The 21,823-nt window shown below is 41.7% G+C and overlaps 2 protein-coding genes across 6 annotated transcripts in view; both read left to right on the top strand.

Moving 5' to 3' along the window:
* Positions 1-17,585, top strand: part of abcc12 (ATP-binding cassette, sub-family C (CFTR/MRP), member 12) — a 39,984-nt gene extending 22,399 nt beyond the window's left edge. Inside the window, exons 1-31 of one of the 2 annotated variants that reach the window (XM_076738473.1) lie at positions 293-359; positions 1,442-1,498; positions 1,767-1,930; positions 2,080-2,226; positions 2,414-2,561; positions 3,874-4,110; positions 4,513-4,686; positions 6,172-6,319; positions 7,125-7,273; positions 7,431-7,538; positions 7,692-7,922; positions 8,006-8,077; positions 8,256-8,380; positions 9,136-9,208; positions 9,315-9,518; positions 9,920-10,054; positions 10,282-10,378; positions 10,785-10,835; positions 11,598-11,690; positions 11,800-11,903; positions 12,932-13,099; positions 13,224-13,450; positions 13,578-13,715; positions 13,855-14,044; positions 14,151-14,240; positions 14,442-14,631; positions 15,123-15,282; positions 15,401-15,479; positions 16,195-16,308; positions 16,603-16,767; positions 16,849-17,585. In XM_076738473.1, the coding sequence (XP_076594588.1) occupies positions 1,448-1,498; positions 1,767-1,930; positions 2,080-2,226; positions 2,414-2,561; positions 3,874-4,110; positions 4,513-4,686; positions 6,172-6,319; positions 7,125-7,273; positions 7,431-7,538; positions 7,692-7,922; positions 8,006-8,077; positions 8,256-8,380; positions 9,136-9,208; positions 9,315-9,518; positions 9,920-10,054; positions 10,282-10,378; positions 10,785-10,835; positions 11,598-11,690; positions 11,800-11,903; positions 12,932-13,099; positions 13,224-13,450; positions 13,578-13,715; positions 13,855-14,044; positions 14,151-14,240; positions 14,442-14,631; positions 15,123-15,282; positions 15,401-15,479; positions 16,195-16,308; positions 16,603-16,767; positions 16,849-16,941 (4,125 nt within the window). In that variant the 5' untranslated portion in view covers positions 293-359; positions 1,442-1,447 and the 3' untranslated portion in view covers positions 16,942-17,585. Of the gene's footprint in view, positions 1-292; positions 360-1,441; positions 1,499-1,766; positions 1,931-2,079; positions 2,227-2,413; positions 2,562-3,873; positions 4,111-4,512; positions 4,687-6,171; positions 6,320-7,124; positions 7,274-7,430; positions 7,539-7,691; positions 7,923-8,005; positions 8,078-8,255; positions 8,381-9,135; positions 9,209-9,314; positions 9,519-9,919; positions 10,055-10,281; positions 10,379-10,784; positions 10,836-11,597; positions 11,691-11,799; positions 11,904-12,931; positions 13,100-13,223; positions 13,451-13,577; positions 13,716-13,854; positions 14,045-14,150; positions 14,241-14,441; positions 14,632-15,122; positions 15,283-15,400; positions 15,480-16,194; positions 16,309-16,602; positions 16,768-16,848 lie in introns of those variants that run through there. The other variant, XM_076738550.1, reaches the window with a different exon arrangement.
* A 3,323-nt stretch (positions 17,586-20,908) lies between these two features.
* LOC143325636 (myocyte-specific enhancer factor 2A-like) overlaps positions 20,909-21,823 on the top strand; it is a 45,614-nt gene continuing 44,699 nt past the window's right edge. For 2 of the 4 annotated variants that reach the window (XM_076739147.1, XM_076739229.1), the window contains exon 1: positions 20,968-21,066. The gene's annotated coding sequence lies outside the window, so the exon portion shown is untranslated. Of the gene's footprint in view, positions 21,067-21,823 lie in introns of all 4 variants that reach the window. The other 2 variants (XM_076738896.1, XM_076739066.1) reach the window with 2 other exon arrangements.

Genomic DNA, 21,823 nt, shown 5'->3' on the forward strand with positions numbered 1-21,823 from the left:
TCCTCAGGGCCCCCCTTGGTGCTTCCTCGTGAACACAAAAAAACACACATCATTAATTTTATGAAGTTTAAAATACAAGTTAGTCTCCATTACCTTATATTGATTGTAATTAAGGTTTCCCAGAATAAACTCCCTTCCTCTTTCTCGCTCAGTCTCATATGTTGTAACTAACTTTAATTGGTTTGGCAGTGTGATCATCGTCCTTCAATGAGTGGGGAGGGGCATCTACCTCTGAACAGGCTAACCTTTGATCTCTATAAATAAGACTTGTGTAACAGGGAGTAAAATGCTGCCGCAGTGTCAGCTTTAGATCCAATATTAACAAGCTGCAGCGAGGCTTCCCTGTCCTCCACACAGAGGTATTGTTTTATTTTCCTACGTTTTGGTTGTTTAGTTTGTTATTGTAGTCTCCCTCAGATGCATTTTAGTTCAGCAATATCTAATTAGGTTCAGTTTGATTAAGTTCAGTTTTACTAAGTTCATTTTAATCAGGTTGGCTTAATTGTATTTTTATTTATACATCTTGAGGAATATTGAAGTGTTTTATGGGCTCGATCGTGACATTTTGTTCGGTCTCATTTAACTGAACTGAATGACAGAATAATGGCAGTGATTCCATGTTAGCCCTTTACGGCTGTGGATGTAGTTTTTTGTTCTGTTTCAAACACAGTGCTGGCCAGAGTTATTTGTCTGAATATTCAATGTTTTGAGATGACTGAGTAAAGTCAGAGGTAGAGTAAGAGGAAATTTTGTTGTAAAAACCACCACTGCTCTGCACACTTTGAGCGTCAAGTGATTGTTGTGGAGATGAGTTTAGACTCACGACAAACGAACTGTGTCATTGTAGCCCTGCAGTGTGCTGCTTTAGCAGTTGATGGCCTGTGTTGGAGGGAAATCTTAATTATTGTTCAACCTGTCCTCATAATTCATCACCACGCACATTATTATTTCCAACAGATCGGATTTACTCCAACCCCTTTTTCCACACGAGGTTGGAAAGCATTGCCCTTTTAGCTCTTGGTGAATTTATGTGCTGACAAAAGTTTCATGGGCATGAAATCTTGAGGAATATTTGACTGCGCATTAAGAACTTTTACACACTGGAGGTGAGAGGAGGATGATTGGAGGATCCTGTAATTTACTGACACTGTATTTCAGACGTTATTTCGAGGCATGACAGAATTCAGAGCCACACACATCCATTCTAAACCCTCAGATTCTGTTTGAACCGGACATTTGCTGTCATTTCCTCTGCGACACACACGGCTGTTTTGGATGATTCCCATCCTGTCTCAGAGTTTGGTAGCAGTATTCTGTCTGTGTGTGAGGTATACTGGCTTGAAATCAATGCACTCTTACTTTTTACAGCTGTGTGTTGTTTGTAAGACTTTGTCAGGCTGAAACTGAAAAATTGTGACTTCATTTGCTGTCCATGGTACAGGACAAAATGAAGACAGAATATTCTTTGGAGAAGAGCGCTGCACAGAGTGCCTCCTTTGTAAGTACAGAATAAACAGCAGCTTCCACCAGAAGCCTCCTCACCTCTTCACATGTTGCTTTCACTGCCTGACATCTTTTCCTCGTCCATTGTTTCTGTTGCATCCTGTGTTTCTGTTGTGAATGTGTTTGATCCGCTTGTTGAAAAAGGCTCTCTCGCTCTCTGTGACTCTCCCGACCCTCTCTGTCCCTTCCTCTCCTTGCTATGTTCAACCCTTCCTTTCTGCTTCATTCTCTCACTCTATCTCTTTTGATCTATGACTCTGAAGGAGGATGGCTTCCGATGGAGAGCTGGATCTCTGGCCTCCACTGTAGAAAATACTGATTTGGAAAACAACAAAACGGACAACAGCAACACAGCCAAACCTTCCCTGTTTGGAAAATACCACCAGAGCCTTCAGACCCTCAAACCCTTCCGCTGCTCCTCATCACAGTTAGTGTCACTGATCACATGCTTAATCTGTTTTGATGCACTTACAGTCAATATCGGCAACATTTCCAGACAAATACTGTACCTGGCTTGTGGTTAGTACATATTTCAGCTATTGCAGAGCTTATTTTGGGTGATATTTGCATGTCTAGGCCCCACCCTGTGGACAATGCAGGCTTCCTGTCCTTTACAACCTTTGCCTGGATGACCCCCATGATGTGGAACATGTTCAGGGATAAGCTGGACATCAGCTCGCTCAGCCTGTCTCTTTTCGATGTAGCTGACACCAGCGGAGAAAGGTCTGACACTCTTTTTGCAGAGTCTCCACTGTCATTTGACGGTTCAGTACATTGGACATAGGACAGGCCTAGCTGCTGAAATCCATGTGGAAAAGGATTTATGAAAAATGTGTGCAGTGTGTCGAATGAGTGTTTTCACTTTAGTGATTAATTGACAGCGCTGACTCTGGTTGTGTGTGCTGTGCAGGCTCCGCAGACTCTGGGAGGAAGAAGTGGCAAAGGTGGGCCTGGAGAAGGCCTCTTTGGTTCGAGTGATCATTCGCTTTCAAAGAACCAGGCTGATTTTGTCGGTCATTATCGGTGTCCTTTCCATGATGGCGGCATTTCTGGGCCCGGTAATTTTATCTGAATTTTCATATCAACTGCATTAGTGCTTCATCTAATGGCCGAATCCAATAATTTGTCCTTCACTGTAAATGTGGTGGGAGAAGCATTCAAAACCTTCATTAAATATGCTTTGGTATAAAAGGTCAAAGTACTCATTATGCTAAAAAAAAAAAAAAAGGTCCCCTGTGACTGATATATTTTTCTATATGACATTATTACATTAATACTATTGATTTAGTAAAGTGACATGTTACCACTGCAGCTGCTCAAAGTGGAGCTACTTTTGCAGTAGCTACTTATTACTCCATACAGTTCAGCAGGTTAGTCCATAGGTTCCCAACCGAGGGCTCAGGGGTCTTTGAAAGGGGCACAGGTGACCCCAATGTGAGGGGTCGTGAGATGATTGATGGGGTATGAAAAAAAAACCCAAGGGAAATTCTCCTACACAAAACTGTATTCATGCTTTTTTTTTAACTCTCTCTGCCTTAACTCATTGGTTAAATATTAGCTTCTTAGTTAAATATTCAATATTTTGTTGTCTCTGAGTCTAAAACTCCAATTTCCCAGAGGGGGTCCTCCGAAAGGGATCAATAAAGTACAATCCAATCCAATTCAATCTAATCTAAAACATTTACTTGAATGAAACTGTGTGATAAGTTAATAGGTGAAATGTCATTTGGGTGGGTGTGCTGATATCTCAAAGACATCTGAGGCATGATAAGATGCACCAACAGGGCAGTGCTAAGCAACTACCTAAAAACTGTAATCAGAAGTGAGTCATTGTGGAGAATGGTAATGTCTAATCTTCTCCTTTGTGGCGCGATTACACATTAGCATACCAGGCTTACCATCCCTCTTGCTTAACCCGCCTCTCTCCCTGTCCCCTCGTCCTGTGCATAAGCCTGAACGACAGCTGACTGGCATCGACATCACTGATTGGCTGGAATAGTGTTGTGTGGCCTGTTCAAAGCAGGTTTCTCATTTACAGATCCAGGGCGGTGTCCAATTTATTTATTGTTATTCAGTGCACAGACAGTTAGCGGACTGTGAGGAGAAGATAGCTAAATTTCAAAGTTCAGCAAGTATCAACAGTCTTTCCACAGAATGACTCTCCGCACCTTTAAGTACACTGTATGAGTGAAGTTGTCTGCTATAAATGCCTCAATGCTGAGGAGAACTGATGAATAGATTTTCTTTTGGCAGATAAAAACATGCAGGACATACAAGCCTCCTGATCATATTCATGCATGCTTTTGTTAATGGCAGAAGAGCACGAATGCTATTATTCTGTCAGGCTTATAAACCTCTCTGTCCTCTCAGGCTGTTGTAGTCTATGAGATCCTAAACTACGTGGACCACCCAGAGGAGTCCTCAATGTCCTATGGTATTGGTCTGGCCTTCGGTTTGTTCTCCACAGAGTTCAGCAAAGCCTTCCTAATATCTTTGCTGTGGGCGATCAACCTGCGCACTGCGGTCAGGCTGAAAGGCGCCTTCTCCTCAGTGGCCTTTGAGAAAGTGATCTCTCTACGGATGCACAGTGGCATTTCAATGGGAGAGGTAAAGACTCAGTCACACACTGTACAGAAGGGTTAATGCTGATTTAATGCTGTGTACCTACAGTTCTTGAGGAAAGTTTTACAGAACAGTCTGGAATTTGGCAGATACTATACACCTATAACAAAAACTTAAGGATGTGAATTATATTTGATCTAAAATGTAATAAACTGTGCTTAGACTCCATCCACTGGACCAGCTTAACTGCAGTCACACTTTAGTTGAGGACTCAGATTGAGTAAAGTTGTTATTTTACATATATACAGGGAGTAGTAACACTAGTTCTAGCACTAATAGTCATAGTAGTAGCTTGTACATACCAAACCTGTCTTGGCAACTTGCCGTGGCAATGCAGTCTTTGCAAATATGAAATCCAGTCTTTCTCTCCCTCTCTCTTCCCTCCAGATGATTAATGTTTTGACCAATGATGGCCACAAGTTATTTGAGGCAGTACTGTTTGGGAGCTTTATGCTGTCTGCACCAGTCCTCTTGATTGTGTGTATAGTCTACTCCTGCTACGTTCTGGGCTACACCGCACTGACTGGAGTCACCATCTACCTCATCTTCGTCCCTGTGCAGGTCTGTCCATCAGAAAGTGCACATGTAGTTCATACATAGATATAGTTTCAAAAGCAATACTGAGGAAGTATATTGAATTATCCAGAATGGTTGCATGGAGGCCATGACATTTTTTTTTTTTTTTTTTTTAACCATGGTATACAGTCAACATCCCAATTAATTAATTTCCAACAAGTCTTTATTCACTGTCATCCTGACTAATACTATCTATGCCTCAACCAATACTACCAACACTATGTTATCAAAGGGCATGTGTACATGCAGACTGAGGGAGCCTGGGTGCTTTGTGGTTATCAATCATCTATTTAAGCAATACATCACGACAGGCCGTGATATACGCTCATTATATCACAGTTAACAGCCAATCAGATTGCCGGATTTCACCTTTCCGTTTTATAATGAGCGTATATCACAGCTACTATTCTAAAAAGCCTTATCACAGCATATCACTCCGCTTCAGGGAAGCAACAGTGTTTCCATGACAACAACAACCAACTGTTACAGTACGCAGCAAAAAGTAGCCGGTTTTGATGTCTATTTTTTTAAGGCGTTAATAACATTCAAACATGTTCACGGTCAGTCACAGGATCGGCACCTTGACAGCCAATATGACACTTAGGGCTCTATAGGGTGATCTGTCACTGTCTGATTGAACAGCCTCATGGAAATGATATTTTACAATTCTTCACATTATGTCCTAACGAAATTCGTTACGGCAAGTAATTTGGTGCTTTTAAAGTCATGATATTCAGATGCCGCTGCTGCGTCTCCAGGTGCCTGCCGCGATGTCACATATAGTCAGCTTAATAAAGTCAGTGATAACTCAAAGCTAAAACTATTAAAGAAAAAAAAAAAAAAAAAAAAAAAAAAAAACTCTCATTCATTGAGGTTTTGGGCACTAACTCATAGTTAACTGCGAGGGGGCCTCGCATGTTTACGTTACGGGGCTGATTGTCAGAGAAGCAACAATGTATCCATGGCAACAAGCTGTTACAGTACCTAGCAAAAAGTTGCTGCGATGTTTTGACAACGTTAACAAATAGACTAAATAAGTTGAATTCACATTTTTAAGGTTAACTTTCACCTCCAGATAGGGTTAACAATGGTAGAGTTGACTGAGCAGTGACTTTCTCCCGAAAGAAAGGCGAGAAATAGACGACATGCAGAGCTAACGTACGGAGAGGTGGGACTATTTTTTTCACAGCGGGGCTTTTTTATAAGATAATATGTATTCCTGTTTAATTAAAAACTACATGAAAATTATTGTGTATTCCTCTTCCATATTGCCATTATTGGTAACCGTTTTATAAAAGCAATACATCATAAGTATATTTTTTTGCAGTTTGATTAGCTACCAGCAGGCAAATGTTTAATGTTACATACAGGGTATTTTCCTGAACTTATTTAGCCACAAATACGATATTTGCTTTTTTGCTGCTTGTTTTCCATTGCCACCAATATTAATATTGCTTTCTCTGCTTTCAGTTTTTCTTAGCCAGGCTCATTAATAAATTCAAATGGAAAGCCATCGGAATAACAGACAACCGTGTTCGCACAATGAATGAGATTCTCAGCAGCATCAAACTCATCAAGATGTACGCTTGGGAAGACTCCTTTGAGAAGAAGATTGAAGGTATGAAGTTCGCTGGCTGCATGTTGACTGTCTGTTCCTGTGAGATACGTTTTTTATTTGTATTGTATATCAGATATCAAGGGCGTCATTCATGCTGTCCCCTTGGTGTAAACACAAAATCAATTTTGAAAGATGCATACACCACCTATGTTTCCTCTGGAGATGCTGGAAATGGCCAACACAGAGGGTGAAGATGTTTCATTAAAACAAAGTGTTTTCTTGATTTCTTGATTCTGTGGGCAAACAGTACATGAGGACATGCTCTGTGTGTGTGCAGCAGTGTGCTGCTTGGCATGTAGCCACGTGTCTGACCACTTAGGAAGTGTCCTTGTTGAACTTGAAGTGGCTGCAGTCTGGCTTCCACACTGTTGTTTGTTACTGAGACCACTGCTAAAGACACTAATTTACATGTCCAGATGATTAGGATTTATACAGGAAAGATTACAGGCATGTGTCTGAGCACACAGTTGTAGAAATCCCAATTTAGAAATCATAAAGAACATTTTCTAGCCTATACCATAGAGTATAGAGTGAACTCCAGATGGCTTTATGCATTAAATGAGACTCTGGATCTTCAACTGTCTTAACCTATATTTAAATGCTTTTATGAGAAATTATATATGATAAATATTTCCATAGAGTAAAGTACAGTCTTCCAGGTGTTTTTGAATAGACACATTCCCCTAGTTGCTACAGTGCACAGCTCCAGCCGGAGGGGTCTGAAAAGGGTTTTGAAATCAACACATTTACCCGGAGAAGTAAAGACAAACTCTTCTTCTAACATGTGATGTTGCCTTTCCTGCAGGCTTGAGGTCAAAAGAGACAACACAAGTGCGATGGGCCGGTTACATCCAGAATATAAACATCAGCATCACCAGCATCATCCCCACTATTGCCACCACTGTCACCTTCATCGTACACACTGCATTGGGCTTACGTCTCAACACAGCTGATGTGAGTACCACAGCAGTGCAGCACATACAGCACAAGAACTTACGCCACCATGTGTGCTGTGTGACTTGACTGTTTATATGTGTGTTGAAAAAGGACATATAACCTTGTTGCTGTTGTATGTTGTGGGGTAGTGAGCATTCTTCTTTGTTATGACCAGGCCTTTACCACCATCTCCATCTTCAACTCCTTGAGGTTCTGCCTGGCTCTGATGCCCCTGTCTGTTAAATCCTTGGCTGAGGCTGCTGTGTCACTAAAACGCCTGAGGGTATACTCTCCTTGTATTTTTACTTCGTGGCATTTTCTTCTATCTCTGTTTGTGTTCAGGGTTTGTCACTCCAACTTGAAATGCCAGCATTTACTGCATTTAGCGTTGCCGGAGATCTCAAATTCTTATAAGGGCCGTATGCTGCTGTTTCAGAAAATATTGCTGATCCAGAATCCAGAGCCCTACCTGATGCAGGAGGAGGACATTGACTCAGCCATTGTGATGAAAAATGCAACACTTTCCTGGACCAAACCAGACAGCCAGCCAGACTTGTCACTCAGCCCAGCCAATGGGATGAACGGACACAAAGTGGATGGCATGTCCCAGAATGAGAAGACTGAAACTTTGCCAGCCCTGAGAAACATCTCCCTCACACTCCCTAAGGTGTGCTTTACCACAGTACAGATTCATGACTGGACTAGATGGTGTTAAAGTGAAACTTATACTCTGTGTGTTATTTCCTGAAGGGTAAGCTGCTTGGTGTCTGTGGGAACGTGGGGAGTGGGAAGACATCACTGATTTCCAGCATTTTGGAACAGGTTGGCTCCTCTTGTCTCGTACACCATGTGTGCAAATCTCTCACATTACGTTTGCCATTTGTATTGGCCTCTCTATGTCATTTTTTTTTTTTTTAGTGATTGTATCTCTTAACAAGATTTAACTGATGCCCTGTAACATACAGCACTTCTCATGGCTGTCTGCTCATTTTTGTTTTAGATGCACCTTCTGCAGGGCTCCGTCACAGCTAATGGGACATTCGCCTACGTTTCCCAGCAGGCCTGGATATTCCATGGAACTGTTCAAGAAAACATCCTGATGGGGGAACCATTCGACAAGTACAAGTAAGTAATGACATAAATGATTATCATCAGATACTGCAGATGTCACCTCTGAATATGGGAACAGCATGATGTATTGTTACTAAGGGGATATGTGATGTTAATATGTTACCACTGTTGCTTTTTACTGCAGTGACTCAGACCAATAAAACAAGTTTTTAATCTGGAAAGATTGTCAAATAAGAGCAGAGGTCATCTCTGTTATCTGACAAATTTATGGTGGGAAGCCTGTCTGTGCTGATAGAGAGAGCAAACAGCGAGACCGCTGGCCTGTGCGCAGTATTTTGATGAGTCATGCCAACAGCATTTTCTACTTTTGAGAAATGCTACGTTTCTGAGCTTTGTATTTTCTTGTCAACTCTCATTACTTCTCAAGTACCAGGGAGAGTACAGCCTGTCTGAGCAAAACAATTGAAAGCATTATTAAGGTGCTTATTGTAATTAGTAATAGGTAGTAAGTATGTAAAAACAACAGTGACCTCTTCTTATGATTACAATATGTATCAATATTCAGTATATTAATATTCATGAGCCTCTGGACACAGATGGTTATATTTCCTGAGAGCAGAATCATGTTTTATCTGTTGGTGTATTTAAGACAGACATTGTTCCAAAATTATACACCACCATTTTCTTGTTTTTATTATTCAGTAAACTGAATTAAATAACCAAATCATGCCATCAAAATGGCTCTGTTGAAAGCACTGTTCACGGTACTGTCCCCTGACTGTCCAGAAATTCATTGTCTTCCTCCACAGATACAACAGAGTTGTGGATGTCTGTGGCCTCAGACCTGACCTGTTAATCCTCCCATATGGTGATCAGACTGAGGTTGGACTGTTTCTTTTTCTTTTTTTTACGCTTCATAATCATTTCTTACAAGTGTAGTGTAACTTTAAATACTAATGCCCTCAGCTTTCTGCCGTTTGGTTGGCAGATTGGAGAGCGAGGGTTGAATCTGTCAGGGGGGCAGAAGCAGAGAATCAGCCTGGCCAGAGCTGTCTACTCCAGTAAGGACATCTTCCTCCTTGACGATCCGCTATCTGCTGTCGATGCCCACGTGGGAAAACACATTTTTGAAGAATGCATTAAGAAGGAGCTCCAAGGAAAATCAGTCATACTGGTCACACACCAACTGCAGGTGGGAAGATGGTCAGTTTTATTGTTTAGCAGATAATGAATCTATTAAACTTGACCTTCATCAATCACATTTGTAAACTCCATTATACTTTTAATACAACATTTAACATTCATAGTAGCACATTTAGAAATCATTTTAGATTAGATCATATCATATGCAAACTGGTAAACTGCAAAGTAAAAGTAGACCCTCACACACCAGGAAGTGGTGTCCGATTGCTGCCACTAGTATTACCTTAATCATAAATTATGAGCAGTATTTCGATCTCTAATTTAATTACCAGCATCTGCCAAATGCCATAAATGTATGTGGACATGTGACTGGTGTTTAGACTGTGTTGGTTTGACCTCTGGCCACGATGCTGGGATGATGACGTGGTTGTGCTCATGTGTGTCTGCCAGTATCTGGAGTACTGTGATAACATTTTGGTTCTGGAGGACGGCGAGGTGCGGGAGGCTGGAGATCACCAGGCCCTGACAAAAGCCGAAGGACGCTATGCTCAGCTCATCGGAAACTACAGGATAGAACAGTCCAAAGTAAAAAAAAAAAAAAAAAAACTACAGTACAAAAGTCAGATGTACTGTATCTCTGCTCTTTTATTGTTTTATTAGCTCAAAAACAATATAAAAATGGTTGTCTCATCGTTTCAGTTATAATAGGCCGAGGAATATGTCTTTTGCAAGGCCACAAGTTAATGGTTCATCATCTACTGTCAGGGTTTCAGTGTCAGCAGTATCACTGTGTTTTTACTTACCATTTACAGACTGAGACAGAGATGGATGAAGTGTTGCCCCAAGACACCGCCCAGATGAAGGAGGTTGAGCTAAAAGATTTAGGAGACATTGGCATAGTGAACCCAGGTAAGAAAACCAAGGAAAAAAAGTTGGTTTGTGATGATCCAAAATCTCTTAAACAGGATCATTTATGATGTCTCTGTTTAAACTAAGGCTGGAGTTTATTATTGAGTTTAGTACAAAGACACACCAGGGCTGTAGCATGTTGTTTTCCTTTTAATTCTCTGTGGAGCAAAGTGTGATGGACTTGTAAAAGAGCCTGATAAAAGATGATGATATAACAATATAAGATCAGTGAGCAAAGGCTTTGTGAAACAATAACAGAGCATATAAACCTATAAGTCTGACTATCACTATACTGTGATTATAACACTTTAACATTTTCTTCATTGCAGTCTGCAATAGAGAGATGATGGATTTCTTTTCTGTTGTTTTATTCATATTTCTCCAAACTGTTTGTGCTTCCCTTCAGCATTCGACATGTCAGATGAAAGGGACGATCAAACCGCAGCTGACCAAATATGTAAGTCTACAGAACTCATTCAGTTGTAATCCTGATGCTGGTACAGGGCCCACCAGTTCAGCTGTAATAGAACCTGTATCTGCAAGGAGGTTGGGCTCATTTGCCGTCCACAGTTACCTGTTACCAGGCCCGGTTCTACGAGGGTGCATAAGCATGCATTGCACCCTCAGTTTATGTGTCTGCATGCTCAGTTGAAAAGAGGAAAAAAAAAACTTAGACAAGTGTGCCTGCATTAGGGCACATCACTCATCTGCGTCCAACGCGCAGTTACCTGCATCAGTAAGACGCTGCTCTCTGCTGCACCGTTAACACAAAGTAAACAATGGATATTCGAAAGTGGTTCAAGCACAACCACGCCAGCAAGTCAGACAACGGTGGTCGTGAGACAGAGACTCGATCTGAACTTGAACTTCGTGAAGTTAGCTTAGCTGCTGCTGGGGAGTAAGCAGTAGCCTCGTCCGGCTGCTCACTCCTGCCCGAGCCACAGCACCCCCCCCCACCCCCACCCCCACCCCCCAAGACCCAGAGCAGGCGCCCGGGTGATGTGCACCCCCTCTGATCTGAGATGCACCTCTAGTCATCATTTTCTAGAACCGGTCCTGCCTGTTACACCTTTATCACATGATGGCACAACCAAGTCAGTCAGGTCACAGGCTGGTGCAAATGGAGGTCACATTAATGTGCTATGATTCTCTTTTGTGAAATTTCTCCACTGTGGGACTAACAAAGGTATATCTGATCTTATCTTTTCTTCCCTTTCAGCCACTGTCAGTGATCAGCTGGTCAGTCAGGAGGCCTCCACAGAAGGCGCCATCTCCTGGAGGGTCTACCACCAATATATCCTGGCACTTGGAGGTCTGATACAGCACACACACATGCATGCATACATTTGCACAATTCTAAGCATTAATACAGAATTCACAAGCGCCCAAGCTGGCTGATCATGTTTGGTATGACTGTGCAGGGTACTTCGTCGCCTTCCTCACCATCCTGAACGTCGTCCTGTTGGTCGGATCCACCGCCTTCAGCAACTGGTGGCTCAGTTTTTGGTTGGGGCAGGGGAATGGGGTGAGAACCATATCTCTCTCTCTCTCTCTCTCTCTCTCTCTCTGTCACACACACACACACACGCGCGCACACTCATGTTTCCATCATGTTACATTGATTTGCATTAATTTCCAGGAGACTTACCCTAACTGTAACCCTGACTTTAAAGATCAAGTGTGTAAGGCTTAGGAAGATTTATTGGCAGACATGGGATTTAATGTCCATGAGTGTGTTTTCATTAGTGTAGACTCACCTGAAACTAAGAATTGTTGTGTTTTTGTTATGTTAGATAAGATAGAACTTTAGTGATCCCACACAGGAAGTTTAGATGTTACAAACAGCAATAACAGCAAGAAAAGAGACAATAAAAGGGGTACAAAATAAAAAAATTAACTATATTTGTACATTTTACACAGGAAGAATATAAAAATAGCAAAAAATAGAAAAAAAATAGAAGATATAGGTAATAAAAATGTTTTCTATTACACAGATTTATAGTAGCTATTAGAATGAGCTCTTTATATCAATGTTTCTACAGTAACCCTGAATGGACAAATCAAACACTGGTTTTAAAGAGCACCTTTCACATTTTTTAGCAGCCACCGTTGGGGAGAATGAAGAGACGGGTGCTCAGTCGGTTGCAATCTGCAGCTTCACCGTTAGATGCCATTAAACCCTACACACTGGAGCTTCATCTAAACCTAACCTAAACCCAAGTCCACACCCTGAAAATTCATAATTTACATTATGAGAACTTATGTTTTGTCCGCAAAAGGAACATATGTCCCCAAAATGTGGCTGCATGGACACATTTATGGCTCCATGATATGAGATAATACATGTCCGCACACACACATGCATTTATTACCAGCCCCGGTTGGTGTGCGAGTGTGTTCTCAGTGGCAGGCATGTTGTTTGGACAACCTGAGAGCAGCAAATAGTTCTCTGTACACAGTGTGCATTCCCACTGAACTATATGGTTAAAATATTTGCAATTGCATGGAAATAATTTATTTCTCTGTGTTTTTTTTCCCCACCCACCCAAAAAGACTTCAGAGCTGGCCGACATCTCACTGAACCCGGACCTGCAATTCTACCAGTTTGTTTATGGCATGTTGATGGTCGTCATGGTGCTGCTTGCCGTCATCAAATGCTTCCTCTACACCGGGGTCACTTTAAAAGCTGCCTGCAAATTCCACAACCGCATGTTCAAGAATGTAATGTGACATGGCTTACCCCAAGCCTTCTATATACCAGCAAACATTCACACTTTACACGACATGCTACTGTCGCGGTCAATGAGCCACTGACAATGCTGAAGTTTTTGTGTTCCCTTCTCAGATTATCTCCAGTCCCATGAGTTTCTTCGACACGACGCCAACTGGCCGCATTCTCAACCGCTTCGCCAAAGACCAAGAGGAGGTGGATAGTGTGCTCCCTGTCAACATGGACCCTTTCTTGCAGTTTTGTCTGATGGTCACCTTCACCATTGTCATCATCTCAGCTGTCTTCCCTGCAATGCTCATCGCTGTGGCTGTTATGGGAGCTTTGTTCATCCTCATTCTCTTGTGAGTTAACACCAATTAAGTCTTGCACATCTTAAGATTTGAAGACGTGCAACAATTTCCGTGAATCTAATAATATAATAAAGAGTTTTTACTTTTACACTGAATATCTGTTGTGATTCCTCTGCAGCATCTTTCAGAGGAGTATCCGTCACATGAAAAAGATGGAGAACATCAGTCGCTCTCCTTGCATCTCCCTCACCACCTCTGCTCTGCAGGGCCTCAGCACCATCCATGCCTACAACACGAGAGACAGCCACATAAAACTGTGAGAGCCCAGACTTCCTCAACATGAAATACTGCTGTTTGTTCGCTGACTGTTTGTGCAGTAGCAGCAGGTGGTGTTTTTGTCACGGTGGCTGGTGATTTTGTTAATGAAACCTGGCCTGTCCTTTGTCATATTGTAGGTTCAAGTCACTGAATGACATCAACTCCAACCACTTTTTACTGTTTCACTGTGGCACACGTTGGCTCTCTTTCTGGCTGGACTTCATGGCGTCGGCCATGACCTTGTTGGTGGCTCTGTTTGTAGTGCTCAGTGATGATAGTGTCATCGATCCATCTTTGAAAGGCCTGGCACTGTCCTACACCATACAGGTAACTGTGGACGGCAAATGAATGAACAGTTCTTTTATATTTGTAAAGACACACTCTGAGCAATTGCAGCATGTGTGTTTACAGACTGTGTTTCCTTGTTGTCCAGTTGACAGGCATGCTTCAGTATGTAGTGAGGCAGTCGACGGAGGTGGAGGCGAGGTTCAACTCGGTGGAGCGACTACAGGAATACATCAAGGTCTGACTCTAGACTCGTTGCCTCAGAAAAATAATGACACAGGTTGCCTGGCTACTGCCACCAATCCATCCATTGAGCCTGTCCCTTAAACTGGTCAGGAAGAGCACCTGATAAGGAGGCCAAAGACTTCCACTCTGCAGTTAATTGTAATCTGATGCCTCTCCTGTCCGCTCACTCAAAGCAGTTATTTATTGTGTACAGGATTGTGAGTCAGAAGCTCCCAGACACATCAAGGACGCTCAAATGCCAAAGGACTGGCCAAATAACGGAGCCATCACCTTCCAGGGCTATAAGATGAGGTACAGGGAGAATACACCCATCGTCCTGAACGGGCTCAATTTCGCCATCCAAGCTGGAGAGAAGTTGGGCATTGTGGGAAGGACAGGCTCTGGTAAGACCCTGACTCGGGTACAGGCGGAGTTTAGTGTAAATTGGCAATTTCAGAAAATTGAATAACTTGATTTATTCAAGAATGAGAATGACTGACGGAAGAAACTATGACTAATCGTAGAAAGATTAGTCATAGTTTTAGTCAGGTTCTTAATCAGTCCTCAAAAAACACAATTTCACATATTTGATTTATGTTGACAACAGTTGCAGTCTGATATTCAACTACAGACTGACCAGGATTAGTTGAATATGTCATATTACACAATAAACATACATGCAGTACAGTAAATCACTCAACCTATAGTCTATAGTGATTATAATGTGAATGTTGGAAAACATGGTTTGCAGCAATATCCTCAGATTGAAATGTGTAAATCAAAAAAATTACAAGGCATTATTTTAATCCATGACTGTAGGGTGCTTGGTGAAACCCCTGCCTCTGTAAACCATAAGGTTCACAATTCTGAGGTACTCTATGCTTCGTGTGTGCAGGGAAGTCCTCTTTAGGCGTGGCTCTGTTCAGGATGGTGGAGCCGGCAGAGGGAACCATCATGATAGACGGGGTGGACATTATGGCCATTGGTCTGCACGATCTGCGCAGCAAATTGTCCATCATCCCCCAGGATCCTGTGCTATTTATTGGCACAGTCAGGTAACCTTATCTTACCCCTAACTCCAAAAACCCTAATACTTAAACACACACACTTTTCTCATTGTGGTGTGTTAGTCACTGGTTAATCAACTGTGATAATGTGTGTATTTGCTTGCAGGTACAACCTAGACCCATTCAATAACAACACTGATGAGGACATCTGGATGGCACTGGACAAGACCTACATGAAGGACTCAGTATGTCAGCAGTACAATATGAAGCACAGCTCATTAACAGTTTTTTGTTACAGCGTGCAGTCATTTTGTCTTGGTCTACTCGTTTTCATGATACTTTTCCCAAGAATTTTGACTTTGCAATCATTTCAGCACAATGCTTTGAGACACAATGACAACTGTTTATGATGCATATCTTGAATTGTAATGTTATCTGAAACCTCTCAGTGGAAGTTGCAGCAGTGTTGCAGCTGCTTAACCCTTATTTTCAAATACAAGATTAACTTTAGCAGTGGTGGAGGAAATGTTCAGATCCTTTCCAGAAGTATTATCAGCATCGTGTATTTAAAGTATCAAAACAAAAGTAATGAAAGCACAAAAATGCGTGTGTCATGCAGTTATATCATTAGATTAATACTACTCATGGATGATGTGTAAATAGCATGTTATTGTTTTAGTTACTTGAGGTGGAGCTAGTTTGAAGTATTTTACATACTGCTGGGTAGTTCTTGAACAAAATATCTCATTTTCATTAACTGTTTTATATATTCATTTGAAAAGTAGCTGCAACTCAAGCAATAATGAAGCAGAGTAAAAAATACAGCATGTACTGCTGAAATGTTAGGAAGGAGAGGTATAAAATAGCATAAAATAAAGCTGGAAATTAACGAGTGAAGTACACTTCAGTACAGTAGTTGAGTAAAAATAATGAGTGACATTCATACGTTTGTTTTGTCAGATCTCCAAACTGGAGGGGAAACTACAGGCACCTGTGCTGGAGAATGGAGAGAACTTCTCTGTAGGAGAGAGACAGCTGATGTGTATGGCTAGAGCACTACTCCGCAACTCAAAGGTTTGTACATCCATCCGCCGCTTCTGATGTCTTATTCTGATCTCAGCTATTACCACAACCAGCCACATATCGATGTGTTGCAACACCAATCAATGTACCTGCACATGATCTCTCTATTCGCATTTGCATCAGTTGCCTCACCACCACCATTATCTTTGGCCAACATGGTTACTTGTTTTTGTATTTTCACTGTTTTCAGTCATCTCGCTCAGTTCTACCCTGTGTCATCTTACCTCTCCCCCTTTGCAGCCAATCTCTTCGTCTATGCTAACTGTCCCTCCTGTTGTCCAACAGATCATTCTTTTGGATGAGGCGACGGCATCCATCGACGCAGAGACAGACGCCTTGATCCAGAGCACCATCAAAGACGCTTTCCAGGACTGCACCATGCTCACCATCGCCCATCGAATCAACACCGTGATGCATGCAGATCGTATTCTGGTCATGGACAAAGGAGAGGTGACGAACAAACACAAATATGCAAAGATAACGTTTGCGTGATGCTGAACCCAGACTTACAATAAGCGTTCTGTCCGACAGGCCGCAGAGCTGGACAGTCCAGATGTGCTGAAGCAAAGACCAGACTCTCTGTTCTCCTCACTCCTGGCTGCTGCCAACAATGTGAACACCTGAACCGCAGAGGCCCTGCGACAGCCTAGCACCAATAAGCAGTAGTAGAGTAGAGGTTATTCATTCACACAATCATATGTTAAACAATATTGTCATGTTGAAATCTTAACTCCTTGTATCAAGTGCAAGTGAGCAACAGAGTTGTGGTTTGATAAAAATGTTGCTAAACAGTGATGTGTTTATCTCTCCTGACTGCTGAAACAACCACATGGAAAATGTTCTTTCACAGAGTTTTTCATAGGAGTGGATGTGATTTGTCACGTATGCTGTATTTATTATTTATTGATTTTCTATGTCTTTGTCTGCTACCACTTTACAAACTACTCCGTATGAACTTTTGATCTCTTGTGTGAATATAGACTACATCTGCAATACCTTTTCAAACAACTGATGCATTTTATCATATTAAGGAGCTGTATATGAAAATATAACTCATGTAACATAATCATTGATGGAAATTTGTACGTTTCATTTACACTGTGTGCTTTTCATTGGAATGAATGACACATTTCTCCTTTTCCTTGTTGCCTCTTGTAATTTATTAACAATGTCACAATTAGAGCCAAGTACTGCTCATTGCATGTCTTTACAGGCTATAGGGCTGCCTTGCATGAACAGTTTTTTTTTCTTTACCAATTGATCCACAAATAGGAAATGCTGGTTGAATGGTCGACAGCGGCTAATGTTTGATAGATTTGCAAAGTCAGCAATTTTGCTGGAGGATCAGTTCATGAGGGAGTTTGCTACCACAGTTATGGGCTTTTACAAAGAGAATTTCACACATATGGCATCAAACTCAGCCAGTATCTTATGAGGAGGAGAGTTTTCTGCTGTGAAATCCTGTTAAAGCATGACATTCCTTTCAACTGTGGTTATTGTGTTTCAGTGGCGAGGTCTCGTCCCCAGCCTGCTCTTTCAATCCCTTTTTTATCTCTCCATTCTCCATCCTCTCACCTTCCACTCGATCGGGATACACAATAAACTTATTAAGATATATAATCCTTTCACATGAAGATATAGAAGCATGACTCACTTTTTGAAAAAAGCATGTTAAGAGCTAATCTAATGAGCACTTCACACTCAAGCTTGTTTTTGCTGCATAGAAATCCAACTTAGGAAGAAGGTGGAAAATAACCTGCCTTATATTTTAGTCTGTTGCTTCGTTTGAATTGTTTACTCAGATTGTAAGGTCGGTGCAACATGCATGAAGTCCAGTTCAGCACATGACAGAGCAAACAAGATTTTTTAGCTCCAGTACTGGGAACTCATTAACCATGAAGGGGGATTGACAAGGCCATTTTTACCACCAATCAGTGAATCCTGAATCCCAACTTTATGGTTAAGAGAGTGTCACAAACTGGCCCAGAGTAAGTGACAAAAATGGGAATCAGACATGACTGAAGGTCTGACAAAGGAAATTTGGAAACTGAGACCAAATAAAATACATTAGTCAGGTTGTTTCCTGCCACACTGACACCCTGCCTATGGATATCATGGAGAATATCATAGGATACTACTAAATTGCTAAATACTGGATCATAAACATAGAACATCCATACAAGTGAGAGTCTAATATCTAAAATACCTGCTGCTCAGTGCAACAAGAACTGACATTGCCTGGGATACTGATGTTGACATATCCTGATGTAAATCCAAGCCAACATTTTAAATTGAAATTATTCAACCTCAGATCTGTGGCACTGGGAAGGTAATGTACATAAAAGGAGTTTCTCAGCCAATTAGAAACACCCTTTACAAGCAGAGAAGCAATCTCATATCAATTCCTATAATAGTCACAGTGCATCAATCATCTGAAAGTGATTAGGGTCAGAGAATCGATTACTTAGAAAAAGCTTTTAGAAGGCTGATGAAAGTGAAATCTAAATCTGCCTTTTCAATACCAGTTTACAGTGAGTGTGTTCAAACCCTGATGTCAGACAGGTGTGTTTTCTACATCACATAAACCATCACATCCAAATGATACAATCCTCTGCAGGTAGCTGCAGCAGAGGAAGCATGTTGAGGCTGTGGAAAGACAGCGTCCACTCCACTACCAGCCTGCAGGGGGAGACAGAGTCAAACACCCTAAAACTTAACACAAAACTGAGTTTTGTGATTCATTTGCAAGAAAACATCATTCTGCCCTTTGAAATAAAAAAGAGTGAAACCAACATGATTGGTGGTTTAATGCAGTTCTTCCATATCTGGAGTTCTGGTTAATATCTCTTCCACTGATTCCTTTAGCCTGTTTGTATCCAGAGCTTCAGCTGTCATCTGACTCAAAGACACATGATGGCACCAGAGTTTTTCCTTCTGACTGCCCAGTGAGCGACGAAGCATTTGAAGTGTTCACTTTCAAAGCACGTGGTCTGACGTAGCTTCATCACTTTTCTTTGTATTGTTATTTTCATTCTTTCTATTGTAACCAAGAAAAGATGGTTCAAGGTTCACGAAAACGAGAAGCCTTGTGTTTGTGTAGAAAATATTACATGACCACTGAGTGGGATGGTCTCTGTACGTTGAGAAGTACTTCTGGAGGAACACATCAGTCTCTCACAGTGATACTAAATTTGTTGCAATGGTTTTGATTCACAAACAAAACAATGCAGAGGAAAAAACTCACTCACTCGCTCACTGTCCTTCATTGTTTGGCTGTTCAATTCAAAGTAAACATGCACCCATCAACTTACAATTTCTGTAAAAATGTCAGATTTATCATCGTCAGTGAAAAGCATTTGACGCCTTCACATGTGTTTGGGACACACAGAATGATGAAGAGCAGCATGCACTATATAAACACAAAGTGACTATGTTAGGGAAATTAAAAACAAAGAAAGGTGTGAACCGTGCAAAAACCAGTCAAATGGCTTTCTGTTGAGTTTCACTGAATTAACATGTGGCCTTCGTGGGGGACACTCCAATGCTGTACCCCCCCTCCCCTTGGCAGTAGCCATGCTGTGGGCCACAACTTTTAAAGTTTATTTGAGCAGGAAGTCTAATGGTTTAATGATGTAGAACAACAGGACATGAGGCAAACAATCATAGTATGCAACAGCATATTAGATGGGATCCTAATGAATAATAATCACATGAAAGAGTGGTGGACTCAGGCTGTCTGAGGGGCAGCAGTGAAAAAGATAAAAGGGGCACCAGGTTTAGTCAGTTTTATGACAGATTTACTGTATAACTATAACACCTTTGGAATAAAAAGACACAGGAACAATTAGCTATTTAACCATTTAGAGGCACGTAGCCTGTAGTGCAGCATATGACACTGCATATAATAACGATGTAGTGTACAGTACTTGCACATAACACCAACTTGTGACTGACAGACAGCACAAACATGGTGTGGTTTCACCATGAAGCCCTACTGACTTCAAACTTTCTACATAAACAGATGCACTGTATCACTCGGACAACAACCTCTGAAACAGCGGTGCTAGTTGTGTCATGCTCAAATCTTCATCAACAGTGTTGCTAAGGTCCAGAGGATTGATTGCTCCGAGCAGATCATTTCAGAGGCCGCAGAAACTTGAACCTGTGACCTTAAACCACAAGCTTTCTTCTTCTTCTTCTTCTTCTTCTTCTTCTTCTTCTTCTTCTTCTTCTTCTTCTTCTTCTTCTTCCAGGCCAGAGTTGAATAAATATCAGTGTATCAGTCATTATACTGGTCTTGTGTTTGGGCAGACATGCTATTATGTATTTCTCATCCAGCATTTTTTAATATGATGATCCCAGGTTTATACAGAGCTACAGTATGTGAGAACTTTCATGTAAACTATCAGACACCAATCACCTATCAGACACGGACTGAGAAATGTGCACACATTTACTTAGTCACTACAAAACATAAAACCACACACACACACACACACACACACACACACACACACACACACACACACACACACGCACGCACGATAAACGAACTCATGCGCGTGACGGATGTGGGACGATCCCAAACGCTGGCTCGCGCGCGCGCGCTCCGGTGGGAGGAGCTAACCCGCGCGCCGCTCTGAGTTTGGCAGTTTCCTAAATTTAGCGGGCGAAGATCTGCGTGTGGCGGCTCGAGACACTTTGATAGAAAACTGTCCGTGTTTAGAGAAGCGTCGGGAGGACAGAGGGGTAAGTGGGGACAAACTCATCCGTCTTCATGTGTGAGGAAGTCTGTTTACTGTCTGTCTCCTCTGCTGTGGAGACAGAGGGAGGGGAGCCACTACACCTCATATTATTATGTTGCGATATTCTTGTTAACACACTGAATTTTGGTCAACAACCTAAAATAATGTCAGAAAATGCTCTGTACAACTGAATGTACAACCGCCTAATGGTGTTAATTTGTTCTTGTTGTGATTTTGTGTCTCAGTGGCGTTACATGTGAGTAAATGTACAGTACGTGTACTGTACATGTTATGATATGCCTTCATGGAGAACTTTATAAAACTTTGATTGACCCTGTAACGCTGTAAAGAAAGCCCCCCTGTAGTTAGCTGTTTTTAGCCGGTTAGCTAGTTTCACCATTTTCTCCTTGGGACTCTTCCACTGCTACATCCTGTCTCTCTGGCTCTAAAGGAACTTGCTGGCTCAAAAACAAACCGTACCGTTAGCTCGTATGTCTTCATTTCTAAGGAGGAGAAACCAGCGGGGCTGCTCCAGATGCATGAAACCGACAAGTACAAGTCAGGAGCACTGTCATTTTGGAAAGTCACAGTACAGTGACTCCATAGAAATAAATTCATGAAGGTAACTGAAGCCGAAGCTGGTGGACCACCAAAACTTTGATTTGTGTCGAAAAAGAAAGAGTTTTACTTCAGAAAGCTGTCAGTGCAGCAGCTCCACAACACCAACCCTATGTCTCCTGGAGGACATGAGACTACACATC

This window comes from Chaetodon auriga, chromosome 1 (genome assembly GCF_051107435.1).
Source record: "Chaetodon auriga isolate fChaAug3 chromosome 1, fChaAug3.hap1, whole genome shotgun sequence".
In the NCBI taxonomy this organism is placed as follows: Eukaryota; Metazoa; Chordata; class Actinopteri; order Chaetodontiformes; family Chaetodontidae; genus Chaetodon; species Chaetodon auriga.